The 25,936-nt window shown below is 44.7% G+C and overlaps 1 protein-coding gene across 1 annotated transcript in view; it reads right to left on the reverse strand.

Annotated features, from left to right (window-relative positions):
* Window positions 1-25,936, reverse strand: part of inpp4b (inositol polyphosphate-4-phosphatase type II B) — a gene marked incomplete at both ends in the record, with an annotated part of 343,288 nt that overhangs the window by 85,197 nt on the left and 232,155 nt on the right. The window contains 2 exons of the mRNA XM_080722305.1: window positions 10,464-10,594; window positions 23,290-23,437. Of these exons, the coding sequence (XP_080578431.1) occupies window positions 10,464-10,594; window positions 23,290-23,437 (279 nt within the window). The remainder of the gene's footprint in view (window positions 1-10,463; window positions 10,595-23,289; window positions 23,438-25,936) is intronic.

The raw sequence follows: 25,936 nt of genomic DNA on the forward strand, positions 1-25,936 counted from the left end.
AATCTGAAATGCCCCCTCATCATCCCATTTAGCATATCCATGCTGCAGACAGCAGCTTCAAAGAAGGCTGTGAGGCTTGAAATAGTTATGAGCTAATGTGGTAGAGAGGTATATATCTGACATGTTCACTCACATCACACACTTCAATACACATGCTGTATGAAAAGGAGTGTATCCAATCAGCCATCCAAACTATCCAGTAATGTGCAGCATAATCCTCTAAGCATAGGATTTTATACCCTCTTCTCCTCAACACACACACGCATGCACTATGCACTATGCACGCATGCACGCACGCACGCACGCACGCACGCACACACACACACACACTTTGTTAAAAACTTCCAATTAAAAACTTTCCTCTTTAAACGAAGTGGAGTCTGTTTGCGGCTTACCATAAATCTCAAAACCACACATTGACACCCCATGTTAGCGGCACAAATCTCAAATATTTAAATGAAGCCTGTGAGTCTCTCAGAAATGGGGTTAAGCTTTTAAGAACAATAAACAATAACAAAAAAAAACACTCATGTTTGCAAATAGGTAATTTGAGTAAACAGTAGGTGGCCGAAAAAGGTACAGATAAGAAGGAAATATCCATCTGAAACTTTTCCATACCACAATTTTGTGTGGTATTAAACAAACTGTAAAAATAAAAAATACCCCTTTAAGCGTCCATGTCTGAAGCATTATGCTAGACCATGTATGGACATAAAATTGCAGGGTGCATTAATTCTGTGTAATTGTGCTACCTTCATCCACAGTTCAAATGAAAAGACATTAAGCCCAACACGTGCAATGTGCCAACACAATGCATTTGTGCTGCCAAGGAAAACAATGCACTATTTCCACCAATGTAACATTTAGCTGCGTGAAAATGAAAACGTAATGAAGCCACATGTTCCTCAGTGAAGAACATCTGTTGCTCAGTTCTGCACATTGGGATGACCTTCAACAAATAAGAGATAAGACGAGGCAATACTAGATAAATAATAAAAACACGTCTGATTATTTCCTCTTCCTTGTACAGTAGGTTAAAATCAAAGTAATCACCTAAATGACATTCACTAGTGAGTATTACTTTCATGTAAGTAACCATTCACAAAAAAAGAAAAGAAAAACGTAACCGCTAACCTTAACCCCTAGAGCTAAATAAAGGCTGAGCCATTGTTGCCTCACTGCTCCCAACATTGATAGCAAGGCTAACATTGAAGGAGTCTGAGAAGACACAGTCTTTCTGTGCAAGGCGAAGCCATTCATAAAGTCAGGTGGGCTAAACTCTGTGGGAGTTCGCCATGGGCTGCGGGGCTCTGGGGACCTGGGCTAATCGAGCTTACTGACCGCTGTAGGTTAGACGAATTAGCCATATGAAATCCCCATCTGTTTGTCCAGGTGGTATGTTGCTTGATGCCAGCGGTATTGGCCAACAGCTGTCTAAAAGCAGACAGGGTTACTATCTCTTCATCTCAGCTCTCTGGGGTCGTTTTGTTCAAGACAAAATAAATGAGTGAGCAGACAAGTACAGTTGTATGTGTTGTACTGCTACTATGAAATAGACATGGGAAAGCTTTAATGTAGTTGTGAGACAAGGGAGGGACAGCTCTGGAATGATTCTTAACACCACCACCATCAACGATGAACATCTGGTCTTCTTGTTCACTTTCTCAGCATCATTTGCTTGTTCTTCCTTCACTGATTCTTTCAGAGGAATAACAACCAGTATGCTACAGTAAAACATTTGTTCATCCACCTCCCTGGACAAGGACACCCGAGGACAAGCTGAGAGAACCAAACAAGACCAACGACAGCCAGCCACGGCCAGACCGCCAGTGGCTAGCAACCTTCACGGTGTGCGATGGTGCCCCAGTACCACAGCGGGGTACTTGTTTTAATCAAACAACAGGAGGGTACTGTACAGCGTGGCTGGTTTTACAGGCACGTGAGAGCTGGAGGACCAGTTGAAATGTGTAATTTCCATGTCCACAGTAATTGTGTGCACTGCACTGATCCACATTATTATGATGTGACAGAAAGGCAGGGAGGGAAGACAACAGTGCAGAAAAAGTATGAGCAAAATATGAGCAACTGGGGCTTTAATCATTGTACCAGGCTCTGCACACCTGGGCTGTTACAATTACCAGTGACATGTCATTATTTTCGATGTCGGCAGTAATAACCTGACAGAGATTGATCTCTCAGCACTGTCCTCTGCCTGTTTATGTTTTTGTTCTGATACATACTTGCATTTTCCACAGCAGATTTAAAGTACCCAGCCTCAGAAAGGAGCACACATGTTCCGAGTCCCGTCACTATGTTATTGCTGTCAGGCAAATGCCTTATTGCGACCGTAGGTCGCATTTACTATCAAACCCTGCACAAAGTGTAAGTCAGTCCGTCAGTCTGTCTGTCACACCTCACACGTCACACTCTTGCCCTGCTCATATCTCCGCAACCGTTGCCCCGATCCATGCCAAATTTTGCACACACGTTCCTTACCTGCCAAACTACAACCTCCAAGGACCCCCGGAGCTCCAGGGACCCCCCAGATGTAAAAAATGACCAAATGTGCTAAACTCACCAAATGACCACCCCAACGGGGCTGCTCACGGGGAATTCCCGGGGACCACCCACTCCTGGTGCTCCAGAACGGATGCAAAAGTGGTGGCGCCCCCAGTGGAGGACCCCCTACACTGCAGCTCACATAAAATGCCGTAACTCCGGCTAGGAGCGACCGGGACAGCCGGGGCCGGTACCTATTCGTCCGCCTTGCCGGCGCGGAGACCCCACCCCTCATTTCTCACATGGCCCACTTCTAGCGCCACCATGAGGCCGATTCTTGCAAAACACATTTTTGGACACTGCTCCTACAATTTTTGCCCTAAAATCACGCAAATCGGTACACAGTATGTCTACACTCATCCCATCAACATGAATCTCTCCCATATAGCGCCACCTCCAGGCCGATTTTTAAAAACACATTTTTGGACACTGCTCCTACAGATTTTGCCCTAAAATCACGAAAATCACTACACAGTATGTCTACACTCATGTCATCAACATGGATCAGGAAGATTTTGGCAAAACACATTTTTGCCCTATTTGTGGAGATAAGTGACCTACGGTCGCTTATCTCCCGATTAGGGAGTCTTACTGGTACCGCATGTCCAAAACCATTACTTTACAGTACTGTTCTAATGGATCCAATGCAGTTAACAGTCACAAGCTCTTTACCGCTTTACAACCACTTAAACCTTTTAGTCATAGATTTTCAAAAACGGCATATCTGCTGTACAAACTTAAAACTTAACTTACGTATCTGCTAATTTAGCTTTTGCATGCCACTTTCATACGACAAAGTATACAATAGGGCAGGGGTCTTCAACGTTTTCAGGCCAAGGACCCCTTAGTTGAGAGAGAGATGAAGCAGGGACCCCCAAAACCTGTACATAGATTCCATATAATTTCATTGTTTGACAGCACAATCATCAGTGTGTATGTTTTCAGATATTTAACCACTTGAACCGTCAACACTTGACCTTTCACTCTGTACTTAGTCTGCTCTTTTTTCCCCTCTACCCCAAAGCTCTTTGCCGAAAATAGACGATCTACAAGCAGTGCGAGGCGTTGTGAGCTTGTAGATCTGCTATTTTTGGCTAAAGTTCTCAGAATATGCACACTAGGGTTCAAGTGGTTAATATAAAAGAAAGGAGAAAAAAACTTTTTATCATTCAAAGATTTGGAGGACCCCCTGTAGTAACTCTGAGGATCCCCTAGGGGTCCCGGACCCCCTGTTGAAGACCCCTGCAACAGAGCATTCCTTTATTCTAAAATCAAAGGATGAAATACGGAGATACAAGGTTTCTGCCCGACACTGACGATATGCACAGTCTATAGGCAGCCTGCATTGCTTTTTAACAGAGACACAACACCACCTCTCTCTAACGTTGCTGTGGGCTCTGCACAGTCACCTCTGTCAGTATGAGGGGTGATTGACAGTAAACGCTGTGAAGACAAGCTGGCGCGGCGCCCGATCGGGCAGACTGGCGCTCCTCTCAGCGCTCCTCTCAGCGCAAAACCGCGCCTAGGCGGGATTTACAGTCCACACCGCTAATTTTGAGGGGGCTGGCAAACAATGGGAGAGGAAGGGGATGATTAATTCATGAACGGAACACAGTTATTAGAGCTTCTCTGAGTGTGTGTGCGCCGGGGTCAGCATGTCTCATTAAAAATGGATAGAAGGAAAAACACAGCGACTGTTGGACCTGGAGCACGGACAGGGGATTCTGCCTCCACCTCTCCAGGGACAGACTGTCTCCTCCTCCTCTTTCTGTTCTTATTCTTTCACTGCGCTCTCTCTCCATCTCCCCCCTCTCTCTCTCTCTCTATCGCTTTCCATCTCTCTGTCTTCCTTCATGTTTATTCATGCCCTGACGCCTCTCACTTGACACCCGAGGGTCTTTTCTCTTCCTTCGTCCCCAAGCACACCTTTTATTATCACTTTATCTGATTTCATTTCCTCATTGCACTTTGACTTGAAGAATTTGGTGGTGTGACCGTCCTTCTCTTAAGCACATCCATTTCAATGTTTAGCTACTTAGGACGCTCACTTCTGCTGCTCTGCATCATGGACGTGCAGAGAATGTTAGAGAGGCAGGGGCCGAAATTTCTTAAAGGGCCCTTTTGGTGAAAATATAGAAAATAGCAGACCTCCAAGCTCGGCTATTTTCTATGCTTGGTTTCTACGCAGAGAGGACAATTCTTTCAACATAAGATGCTGCATTCAAGTTCAGGAGAGTTTGGAGAAGGCAATTATCTATGCTGCCTTCAGCTATGACATGGAAAGAGGACATTTGCATTTCTTTCACCATAAAAACTGCATTCACGGTCTGGAGAGGGCACTTTTTTACAGAAGGATAAAAGGGCAGGGGCTCAAGCCCCCTTGATGTCTATGTGTGCACGTGCCACAACACAGCCTCCTTACCGCCCATTCTTTATCCTGTTTCTTCTTTCCCCCTCACTTTAGTTGCCGATTCCTGATTCACTGTGTATTCTGGTCTCTTGCAACCACGTCTCCTTTGATACACATGTTATCAAGGCTGCTTCTTTTCACCGGACAGGGAGGATATAACGCAGCTACGCACACTTCTTCACTAGTTCCCTTCTGGAACAGCATGACCAACCAGGAGGAGGAGGTCATAATGCGGTGACAGGCGTTGCCTTCCCCGCCCGGGTTCCTTCCCACGTCCAATTGTGTTTGCTCCAACACCCAGCCACCGTGGAGGATTTGAACCCCTATAGTCTCCGGGGTGGTGGGCAGGACCTTTACCACCTGAGGACCCTCTTACTGCCATTTCATATCTTTGATACAGTTACCCTACCATTTATCTTCATCTATCGCTCCTCTTCATCTATCTCTTCTGTCCTGTTCTCTATTAGCCACCGCTCCCTAATGCATTCCCACTGGCACTCTACTCTCCCCCTATCTCACACCTTTCTTTTAATCTCATCAGGAATTAATAATTAATCCACGCCACCAGCTTGGCCTGCCCGGCTAGCCCTGTCGCCTGTCAGCCCCATAAAGCTAATGCATGGGGCTGGATTTGGGGGGGGGGGGGGGTGGAGATTTGGTTTTGGGGGCTTCGTAGGCGTGTTTACTAACCGCAACTGCGTTTTGCCAAGACCCGCCCTATGTGGGGGCGCTGTCATCGAAAATAGCAGATCTACAAGCTTTGCGCTGGTTGTAGATCGGCTATGTTTGGAAATAATAATACATTTAAAAGAAAATGTAGGAAACAACAAATAAAAATACTTCATAATGTAGTGAAGCGCAGGAGCGGGAATCGAACACCACTCTCCCACTCGCCAGTCCAACACCCAAACCACTGTGAGCTCGATTGGCAGGGCGTTTGCGGGTCGGTTTATTGGCTGGGGCTACAATCACCCCCTCAGTCTTTTGAAGCGCGTCCTCGCGCTTCACACTTCACGCCGCGGACCACCGCACACGACGTCGCTCATGTCCCTCACGCAAGGATATCACACTCCTCATCCTGCCGACAACGCCAGATTGTAGTGAAGCGCAGGAGCGGGAATCGAACACCACTCTCCCACTCGCCAGTCCAACACCCAAACCACTGTGCCAATAGAGCTGAGCTCGATTGGCTGGGCGTTTGCGGGTCGGTTTATTGGCTGGGGCTACAATAACACTAGGCTACTATAAGTATAATTATGTAACATAATACGCCATATTCAAACTATACCAGGGAATGAGGCCGGTACACATTTCCAAGGGCGGCTCTTGGCAAAACGCGGTTGCGGTTAGTAAACCATACGCGGTTCGTATAGGTGTCTAACGACCAGCTGTATCAGCCACACGAGGCATCTGGCCCACAAGAAGGAGCTTGTGGGGAACCATCAAGGCCTGGTCCCCTGCTACTCCGTAGCCTCCTCCTGGGAACACGCTCCCAGGGGCGTCACAAGGGGGGGGGAAAGTGGGACTGAGTTACTAGGGCCCAAGATATATTTTAAAAATAGCAGATATACAAGCTCACAGCGTGGCACCGAGTGCCGCGCTGCGAGCTTGTAGGTCTGCTATTTTTGAAAAGTCGTGAAAATGTGTGAAAATCTTTGAATATATGTATTTTTTATGCGAACATTTGTAACTCAAATTTTGCTTCTGGGGGGTCCCTGGAACTAAATATTTCGAGATGGGGTTCTGTGGCCCAGTCTAAATGGGTTTAACCCCCTCCCCCTATGAAGAACATTAATGGGGACCCGCAGTGAATCCTTGTACCCAGGGCCCAGAATTTGGTGTGACACCCCTGTCCCCTGCTACTCCCAGCCTCCTCCTGGGAACATGCTCCCCCTGGCTTCCTCCTCCCCCTCCCCCGGGGCAGAGCGGCAGGGAGAGCGGGAGCCTTCGCCCTTGCCACCGCTGTTGCTGCCACTGCCATCATCCCTCATCAGCCGGTCGCGGGGGAAAGCAGCAGTGACAAATATCTCATTACGGGAGCCCAGGAAATCAGAGTAAAATCAATCACTTGCCATCAGGTTCCTGCAGCTGTGGGAAGCGCAGGCTGAAATATATCGATGTTGAGGGGGGGGGAGAGAGGGGGACATGAAAGAGAGAGAGACTGAGAGAGAGAGAGAGAGAGAGAGAGAGAGAGAGAGAGAGAGAGAGCAAATAGTGGTCTGCCCTGGCCATGAGGGTATTTGATGTCGGTGTGCTTTTATTCCTAATAGTAATTCTATTAGCAGCAATTTATTGAGTCGGGTTGACGATACAGAGCGATAATTTGATAGAGACACCTAACATCTGTCATTTGAAGTGTGTGTGTGTGTGTGTGTGTGTGTGTGTGTGTGTGTGTGTCGTGCGTGCGTGCGTGCGTGCGTGCGTGCGTGCGTGCGTGCGTGCGTGCGTGCGTGCGTGCGTGCGTGCGTGTGTGTGTGTGTGTGCGTGCCTGCGTGTGTGTATTCAAATGTTTATTTCATTTGGAAAAGACAGTTTTCACTTCGTAAGATCACTTGTGATGATGCTTTGTGTTTCTTCTTAACACAACGGAAGCCAAGGTTTCTAACATTTCTAGCTGTTGCTGGTGCCGCCGCTCACTTACGCTTTATTTTGAAGAGCCTTGGAAGCTTCGTGCGTGTGCACGTGAGTGTCCGCTGACGATTGAGGAAGATAATCCATTTGTTTACAAACGCTCGCGAAACTAAAATCCAAACCGGGACCGACCATCGCGGTAAAGTGTCACCGTGAAAACAGGCAGATCTCTGCTTCCCTGGTGTTCTTTGCCTAGACGATCCATTTTGCTTCTGTGCGCGTCATGTTATGACATATGCACCAGCGTCTCTCACAGAGTACACAGTACGGATGCAGCTGCACGTAACCAAGTTAACCCTTTGTCTCGTTGAGAGACGAGACAACTTCGTTTTGGCACAGCGACCTCCAGTGGCCGTATCTCGTTACTGAACGAGTTTGGCCCCCAAGTTGTTAAAGTAGGACTGTCACTTTAAAAAGTAATCTTAAAATATTAGTTAATATGTTACGATGTAATTGTGAAATGCGCAAGTATAAGCCAATCAAATTAATTGACTGTACTTAGACTACTTACTGTAATCGTCAGCTGTTGTTGGGGGGCGAGGGGCAGATTATACTGTGACATGAGTTTCAGACTATTTCAGACCGTTTTCAGAGAGACCAGGTGACCTACTGTATCATACTATTATAATTTCGGGGCGTGTCAGCGGGCCTTTAAGTACAAAAACTCATTAAGCAGAATGTCCAGTTTCACAAGTTATCATTATGTCTCTAAAATGTTTTCAAATAGCCGAAGTTTAACTCATTTAGTGCCCCTGAAATTAACGGATTATAAAGTCCACGATGCCACCTTCAGGCTGGCATCACTACCGTTATCTTATTTTGAAGGCCAGAAGTCCACAGCGCAATCACTTCCGGTCTGACGTCATCGGGTCCTGCGCCGGAACCGATCCTTGTCCACGTGGAGTTGTGTAATGGCGGACCGGGAGCTTTTATACATGTGTAACATAAGCGAGCATCTGCCTCCATCCTAGCTTCTAAAGTGTAGTTTTGAGATAATGGACATTAAAGATGAGATCCCCCGTCCACCTCAATGTTATGGATGGGACTATTTTGTGCTCGTGGAGCCGTGATGATGCGAAATCAGCGACGGATTTCGTCTCCGGACCTCCGGCCATTCTTCTCGGTAATGTACCCGCCGTTACAGTAATATATTACTTTTCGCGAGATATCTCGGGAATGGCACTACAGATACTCGAGTACATTTCGCGAGATATCTCGGGAATGGCACTAAATCGGTTAATAGGGCTGAAATGGTTAATGTATGTTTTGTAATAATCATCTAAATCTACAAAGTATGTAGTAACTAAAGCTTTCAAATAATTGTAGTGGAGTAAAATACAATATTTGTCTCTGAGACCCAATCAAACTACATGTTGCTATGGGGCCAGATAAGAGATAGGAGGAGCTTTCTCAAAGCTTCTCCTCTCTGAGTTTAGCATCGACAAGAACGCTCCCCAGGGGCTCTCTTCCTCTCAATGTCATTCTCTATTGCTTACAACCACATTCCAGTACCACCTATCTATTATTTACAGGTTTAAGGCCACACGCATTAGCTCATATCTATACAAAGGCAGACACAATGCAGTGTTCAGTGCCTTTCTGACAGCCACCACTCTGAATGAAATACAGAAACCATAATTTAGATTTTCATAGCTAAGAAAGCTATTCTTTCTGGGAGGTAGGATATTTCGCCCCAAAGAATAATTCCATATCCCATAGCCAGGCTCTGTATCCTTTTTTCTGTACCAAAATCGAGCTACTGGTGAAATGAGGAAAAAAAGAAAGGAGGGGGGGGGGGGGGGAGGGGGCGACATGTTGCAGTGTGCATCCAAGGACAAACTGTGATGTGTTTTGACAGAAAAAGAAGAAAGGTTTTCCAGTATGATTTACATATACAGAACAAAACAGAACAATGAACAATCGAATCTCCAACAACGATGCCTCAGCTAGGAGATGGGGTGAAAGCAAGGGCATTGGAAACATCTACATGCAACAACATTTCAGCAATCTCACGTGCTGAATGTTTTTGTACAAGATGCATATGCGTGCAGTCACTTTTTCAGTGTTTTTTTTTCCTTCTTGAAAATGTGGTGTCTCTGATCTGATCATGTGACTTCTAGGAAAAAAGGGAATTTGACAACCCAATACTATATTTGTGGTTTGGCTATTTTTGTCTAGTCCGTACCCGTCCTTACTTTTACCCGTACATTTATAGTCTGGATGGCCGAAATGTAATGTGAAGCTTGACCAATCCTCAAACTTAAACCACACCAAACATAAAGGATATAAGTTCCGGACAGACAGCCATTTGGTCGATTAATAGTTACTAGAAGTACTACTTGACCTTACTACTTACTACTGGTGAAACTTGATGAAACTTGTCCCAATTAATAGTCTGGTTGGCAGAAATGTCACGTGAAGCTCACCAATCCTCCAATCCTCAAGCTTATTGGACATATGCCCGTTTATGCCCATCTCGTGGACTTTACATATACCTATACATGTTATGACGTCACCCTTTCCCCTCTCTGATTGGCTAAGGACCTATGGCCTGTGGCCCTTATTGGCTATGAACATAAACACGCACACACATGTGCGGTGCGATGCTCTTCGGGAACGATGTCCCCCCATTTATGCAATACCCATTAACTCATTCTATCCATTGGTGTCAATGTTCTGTACCCATTGTACCCGTCTGTCTGTGTTCTATGTCAAAGATGCCCAAAAAACTCTGCATGTGTTTGAGGTCAACTGGCTCTCAGGAGACGTGGGGGACAGAGCGGCTCCATTACTGACTGCAGACACAGACAGTGGCACAAACACACGCACAAATGCACACACGCACACACACGCACACTCATACCAGTAATCTTGTCCAGCTCTGACAGAGTCTCCTGATAGGAGCTGATGACTCCTCCGTAACGTGAGATCACCTCCTTCCTCAGGTTGTCCCAGTGGGGGGAGAGCTCACCCAAATCTCTCAGCTCCTCAACCCTGGATGGAGAGAGAGAGAGAGAGAGAGAGAGAGAGAGAGAGAGAGAAAGAGAGAGAGATGGGAACATTTAGAAGATGCAGCATATACCATGCCAACCTTAATGTAAAATAAAAAAGAGCCTTTATAGGACTGTTCCGTGAGTGCTGGTGTTCTCTTTGAGAATCTTCCTTGTAAAGTTACGTTTCCCGACCGTGCACCCGGTAAGAAGTTTACTACTGTTGTTGAGACGACTTGGAGTCGTGCGCACACCTCTGCTTCAAACATTTAGAAGAGATCATTTGAATTTGAGTGAAATTAACCAGAGATCCACAGATTCACAATAGGTTTTTTAGGGAAATCCAAAAGGGTAGGCAGACAAACAAATCAACTTCATGAATAATAATAAAAAATATATAGATATTGTATATAATAGAGTATTGAACAGCAGCCATATTAGCAGAGGGCCCATCACCACATGCTGGTTTAAATTAGCTACTGTGGCTATACAATTACTCTGTATTAGTGTCCATAATCAATACCTTGAATGCAACATCCGTTTCAGCTACAGTAGATACTGTATAATATCCTCTAGTTCAGATTGATAAGCTATTCAATAGCCCTGTCCCGGTAGTGTCTGGAGTTGGCTGGTAGCCAGTTTGAAACTGTTTTAGCAAGGCTGCTGCTAAGATAAATGAACCGCACTCTCCTGGCCTTAGATCAGTTTGAGACAGAATGCTACGGTGTAGATCATCAACAGATAATTTACAGCTCAGGGGCAAAACATGCGTGTGCTGTGCTGTGCATGCATGCGCACAGAACACAGAAATGATCAGGCGTATCCACATGCAGGTGTACAGTATATCTGTGGAAGCACCTGCAAGCCCAGGCACGCATACACACACAAATGCCACACAAGCCCATCCACTGAAAACAATACACAAATGCACATGCTCACATGCATGTACCACACGCACGTACCCCCCCCCCCCCACACACACACACACACACATACACACACACGCACACACACACAAGCGCACGTACACACACACACACGCACGCACGCACGCACGCACGCACGCACGCACGCACGCACACGAAAACACCCACACAGTAAAATAAGGGGGGTTCATTCATATGTTTGGGTGATTATTTTATTGATTATTTTATGATATTTTTGTTATGTTGTAACATGATATATGTTGTTTGATATACCAGCTCAAATTTTATAGTGTTCCAATTTTGTCTGCTTATTTCTGTTTTGTTCCATCACTTTCAATTTCACTCGTTTAACCCGCATCCTGCGATGAGTTCTGCCTCCTGATTGGATACAATTGGTATCCCGACCTGAAAATGTATTTTCTGTTTACGTTTCGGCGGCCCATTCCCACTGGGCACGATAAAGATAAAGAAATATATATATATATATATATATATATATATATATTGTTCTCAATTGAAGTGGATGGCAGCATCCACACCACAACAACAAAGACAACGATAGCCGTAAACAATATCGTTTGGATCACTTTTTGCGTCATGACGTCAGATAATTATCTTTATCTTTATCTTGCTCATATATGGACATATTGTGTCAGTTTAACCAGTGTGGTTGCCACGACACAAGTCACTACGTCCTTGTCCCTTTTATGCCCATATATGGAGATCCCTGTCCTCTACATCTGATTCCCAGATGATGCCCTGTTAGGGCAACCACAACTAATAGAATCCCTTTTATGCCTATCAATATTAAGCCCATCTGATATGGACACAAGCAGGCCTACACACAAAGTGTGCCCCAGATAGATTCGCGTAAATACAATCCTGAATCTCCACTTATCTACTGCGTTCTATTGAATTCCTCGTCCAACCTCCTCTGCATTACTCCTAACAAGAACATCTATTTCTCACCCGCTATGTTTGTCTGAAGTGATCAGCGGCCTGCTGTCTCTTGTCTTATCACACTGTGCCTATATAGCCAGAGGAACAAACAGGGATGGATACAAGATCATCTAATCTCCAGCTAATGGGGGTACGGGTGGCCAATGCTGATATTCAGTTGAATGGCCAGACCCATCATTAGCATGTGAATGTGAATGACCACCGTCAGATTGGTGGATAGCATTCAGAGACTTTGCCTCTGGCATTCAATCCCACGTAAATTGCAGTGATCTTATAGAACATAGGGGTTCATGGAGATTCAATGCGCTATTCTGAATAACAAACATACGGTATGCACTGCTCTCGTGATAATATACCTAATTGTGAAATAATCACAGCTTATACAGATTCAAGAGGCTGCATGTATTAAAGCCAGCTGCTTTGTTGTATTTTTTAAATGTGTGAATGCATTATTCTGTGTTCAGTTTGTAAGATAAAACATTAGAGGGTGATGGCCTCTCCTCAGTGTTCACTTCAGGTTTGTAAATATGGACAAATGGATTTTGGGTTAGGGTGTGTGTGTGTGTGTGTGTGTGTGTGTGTGTGTGTGTGTGTGTGTGTGTGCGTGTGCGTGTGTGTGTGTGCGTGCGTGTGCGTGTGTGTGTGTGTGTGTGAATACCTATTCCAGTGCAAGTGAGTTGAACTCAATAAATGGCACATTAAAGTACATTTTCACTATCCGTCCGCATCTACTTTTCTTTTCTAAACCAGTCCGCCGCAGGTAGCAAACCTTTAGGGTCTGAGTGGCAGTGCATGCTGGGTGACTTTGAAAAGGTGCTCCCTAGATGTCTAAGTAAGCTACATGCTCATGGCTACGGACAGGTGTTCATGCCAACAGCAATAGGAGCTTTTCAGGCATTCACACTTCCAGGGTATTTTCTTAGGGAATAGAAACCCACTGTTTTTCATGCTCACAAGCAGCATGTCATTAGATCCGCTGTATCCACAATTCCACACGCTCTTAATTATGCACGTATCAGAACAAAGACTAAAGATAAACATACTGTTCCTTCAGAGGTAACATGCTACAAAGGCTGCAATATAAAGATTAGGACCCGATCTAAGGGCCCTATTTTCATCCATGCCTTACTTCTTTGCCTTTTTTTGTATTTTGATTTTTTTTTAAAGCGTTCAAATAGCTGATCTACATGTCAATGTAGATTGGCTATTTTAAGTATTTTAAAATGTTTTTCAAAGTAGTAGAAAAGGCAAAGAAGTTTGGAGATAAGGGGTAAGGCATGGACGAAAATATAGCTCTAAGACTATTACATCTTCTTAAAGGAAAAGTAAGAACAAAACTCTCTTAACAGTGGTTCAAAAAACATTGTTTTTCATGGTTGCCATGCTAATGCGAGTGCAAGAGCTGAAGGAGATAATGATAGTGGCGCCTCGGTCGTCGCATGCAGATGGACGCGCTGAGGTGTATTTCACAGCTGACGTTGCCTCGGTATCAATCAAGCATATTGTTTCCTACAGACCCACTTTACCCATCGCTCAGAGTGGCTCTCGTTCTAAGGAATTGTGGCTATTTTAACCAATCACCAGGGAGAGCGAGAGGCAGGGGGGAAGTGAGGTGATGCTCTGTTGATTTTCCTGGTTCAAACAGCAGGCACCCTGACCTAGGTAGGCACAATTCTCTTCAGACGATTGCGGCCATTCACAGTAATCCATACCCCGCTGTCTCTCCCACTCAACCACTGTTATTTGTGCATCACGGTAGCAAGGCAAAGTCACATACGCCTGACTAACCTGTTATTTTTGTGTCGAGGCAGCAGAGGGCCATGGGTGTACAGTATAGGTACAGAACAAACACCGCCTGACAGCCTGACAGAGGATGATGGCAGTGGGAGGAGTCTGCAGGGAAGCTGTCTCAGTTGAGGTGGAAATGTAGGAGAGGTTTGATGTAAGGGTGGCCTGGATGAGCAATGGTACAGGAGGGAGAGAGGTGGCAGGGGAGTTTGTGAGTGTGACAAAGGCTCTAAATCAGGGGCAAGTCAGTTTGACCTTGTTGCACTGCCGAACTCCGTACTCATTCAGTCCAACCTCCTTCCCATTGTCGTGTTTGTTGTCAGAAAGCGTTTCTGAGTATTGACTGCCTTCTATTGGATGTATTGCTTAATATTCATACCAACATAAAGGACTCATCAAAGTGTGTGAGCAGTGACAGTTAGGCCACATCATTCGAAATGGATTTATTTATTTTCATACGTAAAGGGAGCATAAATCAGCTTTTATATGACACATGTATGATGGAGGGAAAGGGACAAGGAGTGGCAGAGAATGGATAAAAATAACTCAATAATTAAAACAGGACAGGGAGGGGATGTGAATGAGCTCTATTCCCCCTTTCCTTATTGTGAATAATAAATGTGTATATCATTTCAAAGGACATACGGACTCTGTTATGCACAACACATCACCACCTAGACTGACCATGTAGCAGAGCTTAAAGGTAGGGTAAGTAGGGTAAATTATATTTGTTTAACTCAAGTGTTTAGGTGTGTTAGTGCTTTATATTCTTATAGTAATTGCAATAGTTTGTTCAGTAACAGGGGTCTCCCTGTCTCTCCAGATCTTTAGTACCTGTAAACAGAAAATGCATTTTCAGGCGGGGATACCAATTTTATCCAATCAGAAGAGAGAACTAATATAGCATACAGGACAAACAAGTGAAATTGAAGCTTAATGAATCCAGAATACAAGTGATTGCTGTAATTTAAAGTTCTCTTTAACCATCAAAAGATTGAAAGCGAAAACAAACATCGGACGGTGATGTCCACTACTCAACCAGTTTCAATCCATTAATTCTCAACAAAATGTCTGTGATTCTAATTGTACTATAATCAGCAGACGTGAGAGTTTCAATTCCTGATCATTATCATTGCAATAGATTGTTCAGTAACTGGGGTCTCTCCAGATCTTTAGTAAACAGAAAATGCATTTTCAGGTGGGGATACCAATTTTATCCAATCAGAAGAGAGAACTAATATAGCATACAGGAAAAACAAGTGAAATTGAAAGTGATGGATTCTGGGGAATGGGATACACTATTGTGTACAGCCTTCCCACAGTAATTAAAACAACCATTCTCTCCTCTGCTTTCTGACCCTAAACGCTGTCCATTGTGCTGAATGGCCATGTCAGAGTACAGGTTGGTATACTGTAGACTCTACTGTAGAAGCCCTATCACCCTATCCCTTGGCACTATGAGCTATCCGTTAATTACGCACAAGGCAGCTAGTGCTGCCCCAAACAATATTGTGTACCTGTTAAATATTTAGCAGAGTCCCTTTTTTTGCTATCGTGCTCACATGTGTATGGGAAAGCGCATTGCGGGACCTCTCAGACCACCTGCTATGCTAGATCCGTTTGGTTGCTCTGAAAGACTCATATTTCACTCCCAGTTTATGTGGCATTACAAAGATATTATTCCTTCAATAATCCAAATACAAGTGTACCACAGTGTCTTCTTGCCCAGAATTGCGGTAGTGGAGTGTGTGGGTGCTCTCCACACTGTGTGGGGAGAGTTGGGGGTCATTATCAAAGACAAACAAAATGTTTGATCTGTTTGCTATAACCACACCACCAGACCATTCAGTTTAATGAATCCAGAACACAAGTGATTGCTGTAATTTAAAGTTCTCTTTAACCATCAAAAGATAGAAAGCGAAAACGAAACATCGGACGGTGAGGTCCACAAAGCACAGGACAGAAAGCCCTACTCAACAAGACTCAGAGCGGCTGCAGAGTTCATGTGTAACTCGGCAACACTTGAATTAATAATTTAGATTGTGATTGTCATTACATTCCCTATGATCAGTAAGTATCACATGTGTGGGTGATACTTATAGTATGTGTATCAAATATGGTTTTATTTATGCAAGCATTGGGACATTTCTTCTTTCAATATGATGTTTATTTTTCTTTTGGTCTCACCGCTTAACGCAGTCAAAAAGTTATTAAAGCATGATGGATTGTTAACTACATCTCCCCTTTGATGGTTTACCTGTAATGCGCTAATGCGTCCTTGCGCTGTGAAGACACTGACAAAACACCTTCGCCTCACTGCGGCATGCGATAAGACTAGCTTGGGGCTGGTCTTAACTTGGAGCACCATGGCCTGTGGGGAAAAATCTGCCGGATCGTGCCAGACCACACCTCATTTTAAGACTGACGCACACGCCCCAAGCGCAAAATCGGTGCATACCGGTGTGGTATCTAGACAACGTGGAGAGCAAAGCAGTCGCACGTGTAGAAAGATACAGTATCACTGGTGGAAGATAGGGCCCTATGAGTTAAACTGCCAGAACACATCCACTGCACAGCACGAAAGAAAGGAAACCCTGAAAAGGTCACCAGAAAAGCTAAAAAACAAAGGTGGGAGGAATTAAGAGAGAAAAGAAGCAGAGAGAGAGGGGGGGGATAGAGAGAGAGAGAGAGAGAGAGAGAGAGAGAGAGAGAGAGAGAGAGAGAGAGAGAGAGAGAGAGAGAGAGAGAGAGAGCTATAAAACTGACTCGGATAGATTGCAGAGGGTTACAGAATACATTTTTCCAAAGAGTGAAACCCTGTCATGTTGGTTCCTTTATTTCACGGTGCGTTATGGCGGCTGTTGAATTTAATCACCCACAGCTTTGTGCCCGGGGGTCAATTTAACCCATGTGAGAGAACTGACAAACAAACCGACTCCTTCATGAACACACACAGCACGGCTCCCGCTTTGCATGCAAAAAAAGACAGCTCCGATCCTAATGAGCACACAATCTGTCACCACACAACCCTCAAACGAAAACATGCATGACAGAACACCTGAAGAAGGTAACTTGACCGAGACATTGTGATTTTTCTTATTAAAATGCTCTAATTGCAAGCATGAGACGGCATGTAGTAGCGTGTTGGCAATCATCGCTATATAAACGTTATGGTGTCAACTATAAATGGATTAGAGACACCGCTGGTTTTCAGTGTAGGAGGAAAGAGCAGGAACACGGATTTTCTCAATGAATGACCCTCCAAATGAATTTTAATGAATGTGGTGTAATTGACGCCGTCACACGCCGACACATAATTAATGCACGCATCGCTATCTTTAACATGTGCACTGGGAGCCACGCACATCTACAAATGAGAAAGCGATGACAAACAAGCTACCTCTGTGTACACAGAAGGGAAGGTGGCCATCATCATAAGAGTGGGGGAAAAGCCTGTTACAATTTCCAGAGAGTGATCACAGCAGCCGAAAGGGAATACAGTGACAATATCCCGACACAGGTAAATGGCAATGACCCATGTAGTAGCAGGGACTACACACAATATTGGACTTTAAAGGCAGAAGACATTCTATATTTCTATACCGCCTTCTCCAAAGCTCTTATACATTCACACACTGACAGTGGAGGAAACCATGCAAGGCACCAACCTGCTCAGTGGGAGCAGTTAGGAACTTACTGTAGTGTCTTGCTCAATGACACTTCAACACTAACCCAGGGAGAGTTGGGGAACAAACCAGGAACCTTCTGATTTCCAAGCGGCCTGCTCAACCTCCTGGCCCACTGCCACCCTTGGAGACCCAGTTGGGCAGACAACATGGCTGCCTCCCTCCCAGACAAGCTGAATAGAACAGTATACTATTTACCACCAGGGGTGTCGCACCAAATTCTGGGCCCTGGGTACTTTAACTATTGAAAAATAGCAGATATACAAACTCACAGCGCGGCACCCGAGTGCCGTGATGCAAGCTTGTAGATCTGCTATTTTTGAAAATTGAATATTTCAAATCCTTCTAAGGTTTTCTGAATGTTCTAATGTTTGTTTGTCAGTGGTGCTCAAACCTTTTCACGTGAAGGACCCCCAAAATTATACCGGTATGTATTTGGCCACGGACCCCCATCTCAAAATATTTAGTTCCAAAGACCCCCCAGAAGCAAAATTTGAGTTACAAATGTTCGCTTAAATAAAAATAGATATATTCAAAGATTTGCACACATTTTCACGACTTTTCAAAAGTAGCAGATCTATAAGCTCGCATCGCTGCACTTGGTGCCACGCTGTGAGCTTGTATGTCTGCTATTTTTGAATAGCTAAAGTATATAAAATAATTCCAGGCCCCTCCACCTTGGGCTCTAGTAACTCGGTACCACTTCCCCCCCCCCTTGTGACGCCCCTGGCTGCCTCCCTCCCAGACTGAATAGTACAGTATTTACACCAGTTTCAACCTCCTGGAGGAAACCCCCAGTACAGCACACGACAAACACTTTGGTCGTCGGCGAGGCTGACTTGCCCATGTCGTTCAAGCGTGTCAACAGCCGCAAAGCCAGGCATGTGATTAGAGCATGTGCAGCACAGCTGGCTGTGTGTTCATATCTAATTTCTCCCTTTCCCTATTCCGTCAAAGTCAACCACCATTTTTCCGGTAGCAAAATAAAAAGCAAGGTAACATGCTTAAATGATTGGCATCCTGTGGCCTTCACTCGCATAGTGAAAAATAGCATAAGGACCTTATTTGTAGCATCCACCCTGAACCGTCACAAATTTGCTTAGGAGCTGAACAGATCCATGGGTAATGCATAGCCTAAACACTCCACACTTCTCTCTGCTTCCCTGGAAAAGTGGAACTCCTATGTGAGGATGCAGTTTGTAGATTACAGCTCAGCATTCAACACCATATCCTCTGCAGACTCCACACCGTGCACGCTCAGGGACCTAGGAGGACTCAAGCCTGGACATCCTGTCCATAGACACCACATGGTGAGGACAGGCTCCAACATCTCTGCCCCTTAACACAATATTAGTATTTATTTTATTTTAATCTGCTGCTATTCTTATATTATTGCTTTGGGCAATATTTCCTTGTCGAGGAGCCGAAACTCAAGAATTGTGTAAGAATCTTACTCTTGGACTGTAACAGCGAGGAAATGTCTTACTGTGGAAAAGGCAAAACTAAGCCAACCACCCTCCTACGAACAACTTCTACTGCACTAGCTGATAAAATGTGCAGCTAGCCAAGGCATTAGGCTCACAGCAGTGGCTACAAGTGTGTGTGTGTGTGTGTGTGTGTGTGTGTGTGTGTGTGTGTGTGTGTGTGTGTGTGTGTGTGTGTGTGTGTGTGTGTGTGTGTGTGTGTGTGTGTGTGTGTGTGTGTTGGGTGCATGGTGTGAGAAACGGTGACTACATTTAAAGCAGATTATAGAAGAGGTGCTTCAAAGCACCCAGCTGTGTCTACAGCAGGCGTGTCAGTAAGGAAACACTCCACTGGGTAGACCTGAGTGGCGGGTCGGGACCCAAAAGTGGGTCATGGAATGTTCTGGCAGGGTGGCAGATAAGGAGCTTTTAGAGCTGAATACCGTATTTTATAATGTATTTCCATCCTGCCGTCAAGGTCGACACAAAATCTGGGTCCCAGTGTGAAACTGGCCGAGAACCACGGCTCTGCGCAGAACGCCTATCAAATCCCAAAGTTGTAATCCTAGTTAGCGAAGAATCAAGTGAATTGCACTCAGGCTGGTCTTTTATTAACACAGCGAGTGTCCAGAGAAAAGAAACGGGGGTTAGAGGTGATTGTTTAGCAGAGATAAGAGGAGAGAAATAATTACTTTTCAGGATGAATGAGGCCATGTGGGAAGCACGGTCTGAGAATGTTTCGGCACAATGGTCTTACTCAGCTGGTAGACAGCTGGACTGACAATGCACACTGTCTCTCTGGTCAATGCACGGATGGATTGTGTGCGTGTGTGTGTGTGTGTGTGTGTGTGTGTGTGTGTGTGTGTGTGTGTGTGTGTGTGTGTGTGTGTGTGTGTGTGTGTGTGTGTGTGTGTGTGGACAACCACATGCCTCTCATACACATGAGTTGCTAGCCATGAGTTGCTTCACCTGACAGTGAGGAGGAGTTAAGGGCTGTTTACCCCAGGAACAATAACTATAAAAATATCGTTTTAAAAATCATTCCAATTTCTTGTGGATGGCAGAGTCCACTCCACAATCATTTTATAATGAACTTCATAGTAATTAATGGTTATAGTGCTTGGGTGTGAACAGTCCAAGACACAGTGAATGTCCTGAGCGTCATAACCAACCTGTAGGCGGCGCTAGAGCAGCAGCAGAGAGCGCCCTCCCCAGCCGGCTTCCCACCAACAAACATAATCAGTTGTCTTTGTTGGAACTCACAGACAGCTTTTTTTGGATTGATGTGGACAGTAAAAGAAAAAAAAAAGCTTTCAACTTTAGTCTTTTTTAGTGGCCAATTATATTTTACCCCTTTTCTTCCCCAATTTAGTCGTTGTGCCAATTAATTCCTCCCCACACACATTTCTGTGTGTCAATGTTCTACTCCTCCCGCCCAACATTCCCTGACGGGTGCCGCCCAGTCCGTAGGGGTTCATGAAATTTGAATTCAATTCAATTCAAAGGAGCTTTATTGGCATGAGAAAACATAGTATAGGTTTACATTGCCAAAGCAAGTGTCAAAATATAATAAAACTGTTGAAAAAGGGGAATACATATAGAGTTGAGGCGGACCAGGCGGTACATCATTGTGTAAACAGAGCTATGTCACATTTTGGCGTAATGTACATATTGTCGTTGTCGGGTGGAAACCTTGTATGTCCAAAACCTTTCGCTTTGTCAATTTAAAAATGATTTAACACTAGACCTACAAGCAAACAACGCATCGCGCTGCGAGGCGTTGTGTGATTGTAGATCTGCTATTTTATACATATACATACATTGGTGCGTGCTGCACTACAGCATGAAATTGCCCTGGACAACAGGCTATTGAGGGATGACATGTCTTGACAAAATGTATGTTTGTAGGGCCTGAATCACTGTGATACTGCTTACTGCTCTCTCTCTCTCTCTCTGGTAAGTCGTGTGTAGGTTGGTTCCCACTGTTACCGTTGTCTTATGTCCTCATACATGCTCAGTATTGACTGCAGCACTCCTGCATGTATATAACTGAGGGCACTCTCCATTATATCTACCCGTGTGATGCAATTATATTTCATTATTCATAATGAGTTACTGTATATAATTATTACGAATTCACAGAGTCTGATGTTGGTATCAGCGCTAGAGCCTGCATCTGTCTCTCTAACTTACAATACAATAGTAGAGACAGGGTAAGTCTCTCTCGCTGTGTGTGTGTGTGTGTGTGTGTGTGTGTGTGTGTGTGTGTGTGTGTGTGTGTGTGTGTGTTTTCGGGCCTCTTTTGAAGTGTTAAACAGACCTGAATTATTCAGCTATACCTGAAGCGATGGCCTGGCTCTAAAACAACCATTTACATCAGAGAACTGGACCGCTTAGCTGCAGCTACACAACTGAGTTGTTCCATATATTCCACTGTACCAGTCTCCACACTGACTGAGAGCAAAAGTAGGCCTACTTGCACTCTTGTACTTTTTGTACTGTAACAATATTGAAGTAAGATTGGGTACAGGGTTTAAGACAACAAATTGTAAAGGTCAGTACATACCGAGAGAGTTTATTTTGCATGCGATTAATTCACATGATTTTAAACTGCTGTATATGTTATGAGTAAATGAATGCCAATATAACGCAACGATAATGCAACATATTTGTTTTTCAAAACAAGATAGATTTTTCACTGTAACTAAAATCAACAACCTGTATGAATGACGTGAGGCATCACCAAATTAGTTGCATTTTCGTATCGTTCTTTTTTTTTTTTTTTTTTGATGCTCAGTTCTCAGCTTGGATTCAACACATTGATTAGTTGCAGAAGTGCTTGGTTCTAATATTGGATGTACACTATGTTCCACCAAAGCGAGGTAATGATGACATGCACCAAATGGCAGTGATGTCGATGTGCAAGGTTTTAGGTCATTCATGGGGAATGAACCTCTCGGTCCAACTTAGATTGACATCGCTATAAACTTCAAAGCGAGGGGATAGTTGGCTTTATATTCCATTTCAAGTAAGATTCACTTTCATTTTAAAGGGCTTGGGGAAAAGCTTAGGTCTGAAACCACACAGAGACTAAACTAAACCACAAGGCTGGGAAACATATTGGATAAATAACAATTAAAATATATTATTCTAATTTATAAACAAAGCCATTTAGGTAAAAAAGAAAAGAAAAATAATTTGTCTTGTGTGGCCCCCTAGTGTGATGACTTGACATGGTCCACCTTTAGGAGGAAATTACAATTTGACTTCCAATATTGACATATTTCTAGTTTATACAAACTAATTCTGGCAGCTCTGGCATGAGGCCATGCAGGTTTTCAGTCACAGTACTGCTTATCAGTACTTCAGGACTGAAGTACTGTATATTGTATAGCACTACACTATGCCACTTCACTGCAATCAAGCGATAATTTAACTCTGAGTCCCTCTGAGAACTACCAGTCTATTGAACCGGCAATGGTTTGTTCTTACCCGCCAGCTACGTCAGTTGGTTTTGTACAAACTATTATGACTCCATGGGAGCTAAAGTGCCAAACAGGACTCAGGCTATACACTTGGATACTGTAGGGTGTATTGAATGTTCAGATGTTTGTTTCAGACTAAATTTTACATACGGAATAATTTTATATTCAGTATTCAGGGATCATACGCACACGCACACAGACACACACGTGCGCACACCCACACCCACGCTCACTCACTCACTCACTCACTCACTCACTCACTCACTCACTCACTCACTCACTCACTCACACACACACACACACACACACACACACACACACACACACACACACACACACACACACACACACACACACACACACACACACGTTATAAAGCAGAGTGTCTCACCTCCTCATGTCCTCCTGAATGTAGAGAGACAACAGCTGTTTGGGGATGCTGAACGACAAAGTGCATTCTTCCATCTGCTCTCGGACCAGCATCCACTTGCTGTCTACGGTCTGAAACCTGTACACCTTGCATATCGGGTTCTTGAACACTGCAGAGAGGGGGAGAGCGGAACAGACAGAGGGAAAGACAGAGGTTAGAGAAGACATGTTCATCTGTTAACTAACTGCCTTTTGAATACTTGAGTATGTACTTGAGTAAGCCCTATCTGTATCCACCTGTTTCCGTGATAATTTACTGTAGAACTATTTGTGGGACACTACCGGAGAACAGCAAACATACAAGCTCACGTCGCGTCGCAAATGCAACCATTGTGAGCTTGTAGATCACTCTCGACTGCGACACCGGAAACTGCCACACACCTTCTGCGCAATGCACGATTAGACGTTGGAAATTTGTGGATATACTGTATACTGTCCTTTATCCTCCACTCGCAACAGTATGCTCTGGCAACTTTTTAATATACCTGCAATGGTGGCTTCCAAATGTGAATACATGCAGCTCATAGAGTTACTTATTGGACATGTGTAGACAGTGCTGTTCAGTGGTGTGGATGAGTGTCTGGTCCAGATCTACCATTAACACAATCTCTGCCAAAAAAAAAAAAAAAAAAAAAAAAACTTTGTACTGCTTCTCCGCCAGGCCTGAGGAACCCGAGAATTTAATACGCTTTAATTAAAATAGGCCGGAAGTAATCCTCCGCAATCGGTTTCAACGCGGACGGTCCATCCTCTATTCCGGCCGTTAGCTTTCTGTGTATACAACAAGGCTTACAAATAGAGAACGGCTGGACGGATTTTCAAAAAATGTTTTGCTGATGAAAGCTGATGAAATACCCGCACACGCACGATGCATAGTCCGTGTCCGATCGCGCAAGATGGAAACTCTAGCGCCCACGTTAAAAGGTAAGAGAAGCCAGGCAGTGAAAGGTTGCTCGGGTGGTCCGGTCAATGAGTTAAGACCAGTGTCTTGTTCCTGTGCAGTCTCCGCTGGTCATCCCTGCCAAGCTGCTCTGCTTGCCCTGAGCTGATCATCAACTCAGGGACACTGTGTACCATGGAGATCACTGCCGTGGAGATAGGTGCTTGCTGTCTCCCATTCCTGCTCTCGAGCTGGGTCAGGTCCTGGCCACATTCAGCACACAAACCCTTCATTACTGTGGGGTGGTTGCATTCATCTATTCTGACAATGACACTCCCAGCAGACATGCTTTCTCTGTGTTGACAGCAGAGCTCCCTCACCACTCCAGCACTGTCCGACTTCACCTTCTCCGATGGCAGACTACTTAAATGATCTGTGGACTCTACTGGGGATGTGGGGATGCAGAACGCCAGAGTTCATGTTCACCAGAGACCCGGGTTTCACCTTCCACTCCTGGTGCACCACTATGGTGGTGGCGGAGCCCTGGCCATCCTTCACCACACTGACGGTGCCAAACCGAACCGAAGTCTGCAGGATCCTCCATCTGGTTCTATCTACTGCGGTTACCTCTTCTGAATTTCCTTACCCGATAACCTGAGGTTAAATGAAACATATATTTCCTTCCAGATGTTGTGTGGTTGTGTCAGTCTTCAAATAAAACAAAATGCCAGTCTGATTGGCTACAGCATAGATGGCCTCTCTCTGATTGGCTAGGGGTGTAAACACAGACTCACAGATACCGTTTCTCGAGATGTGCATAAGGCGAGACACCTGGATCATCGCGTTTCATTCCGCTTAAGCGTGCATGGCCTGAGTGGTCAGCGCCATCTGGTGGACACTCATTGGGTGAAGTGTGGAGATGATGGTTTGTCATCAGAATATGTAACTGATTGAAGCTCTTATGTGGTGTGGACACGCAGGTGCCTCTTCAGGTTACTTAACACACCAAAACCCTTGTCACACTGTGTACATTGGAAGGGTTTTTCTCCAGTATGCACACGCTGGTGTGTCCTCAGGTTAGCTAACACACTGAAACCCTTGTCACACTGTTTACACACAAAGGGTTTTTCTCCAGTGTGGACACGCTGGTGCTTCTTCAAGTCATCTAACTGACTGAAACCCTTGTCACACTGTTTACACAGAAAGGGTTTTTCTCCAGTGTGGACACGCTGATGTGTCTTCATTTGATATAACCTACTGAAACCCTTGTCACACTGTTTACAAACAAAGGGTTTTTCTCCAGTGTGGACACGGTGGTGTGTCTTCAGGTCAGATATCACACTGAAACGCTTGTCACACTGTGTACACACAAAGGGTTTTTCTCCAGTGTGGACACGCTGGTGCTTCGTCAGAGTACCTTTTTCACTGAAACCCTTGTCACACTGTTTACACACAAAGGGTTTTTCTCCGGTGTGGATACGTTGGTGTGTCTTCAGGTTACTCAAGTCACTGAAGCCCTTGTCGCAATGTTTACACACAAAGGGTTTTTCTCCAGTGTGGAGACGCTGGTGTGTCTTCAAGTGATCTAACCTACTGAGACCCTTCCCACATTGTTTACACTGGAAAGGTTTTTCTTTGGTGTGGACATGCTGGACATGCTGTGTCGATACCGCAATGCAACTCTTATCACATAAGAGGTTTTCTTTCCTGGGTAGGTCATCAAATGTTT

This window comes from Nannobrachium achirus, assembly GCF_963921795.1.
Source record: "Nannobrachium achirus genome assembly, chromosome: 3".
NCBI lineage: Eukaryota > Metazoa > Chordata > Actinopteri > Myctophiformes > Myctophidae > Nannobrachium > Nannobrachium achirus.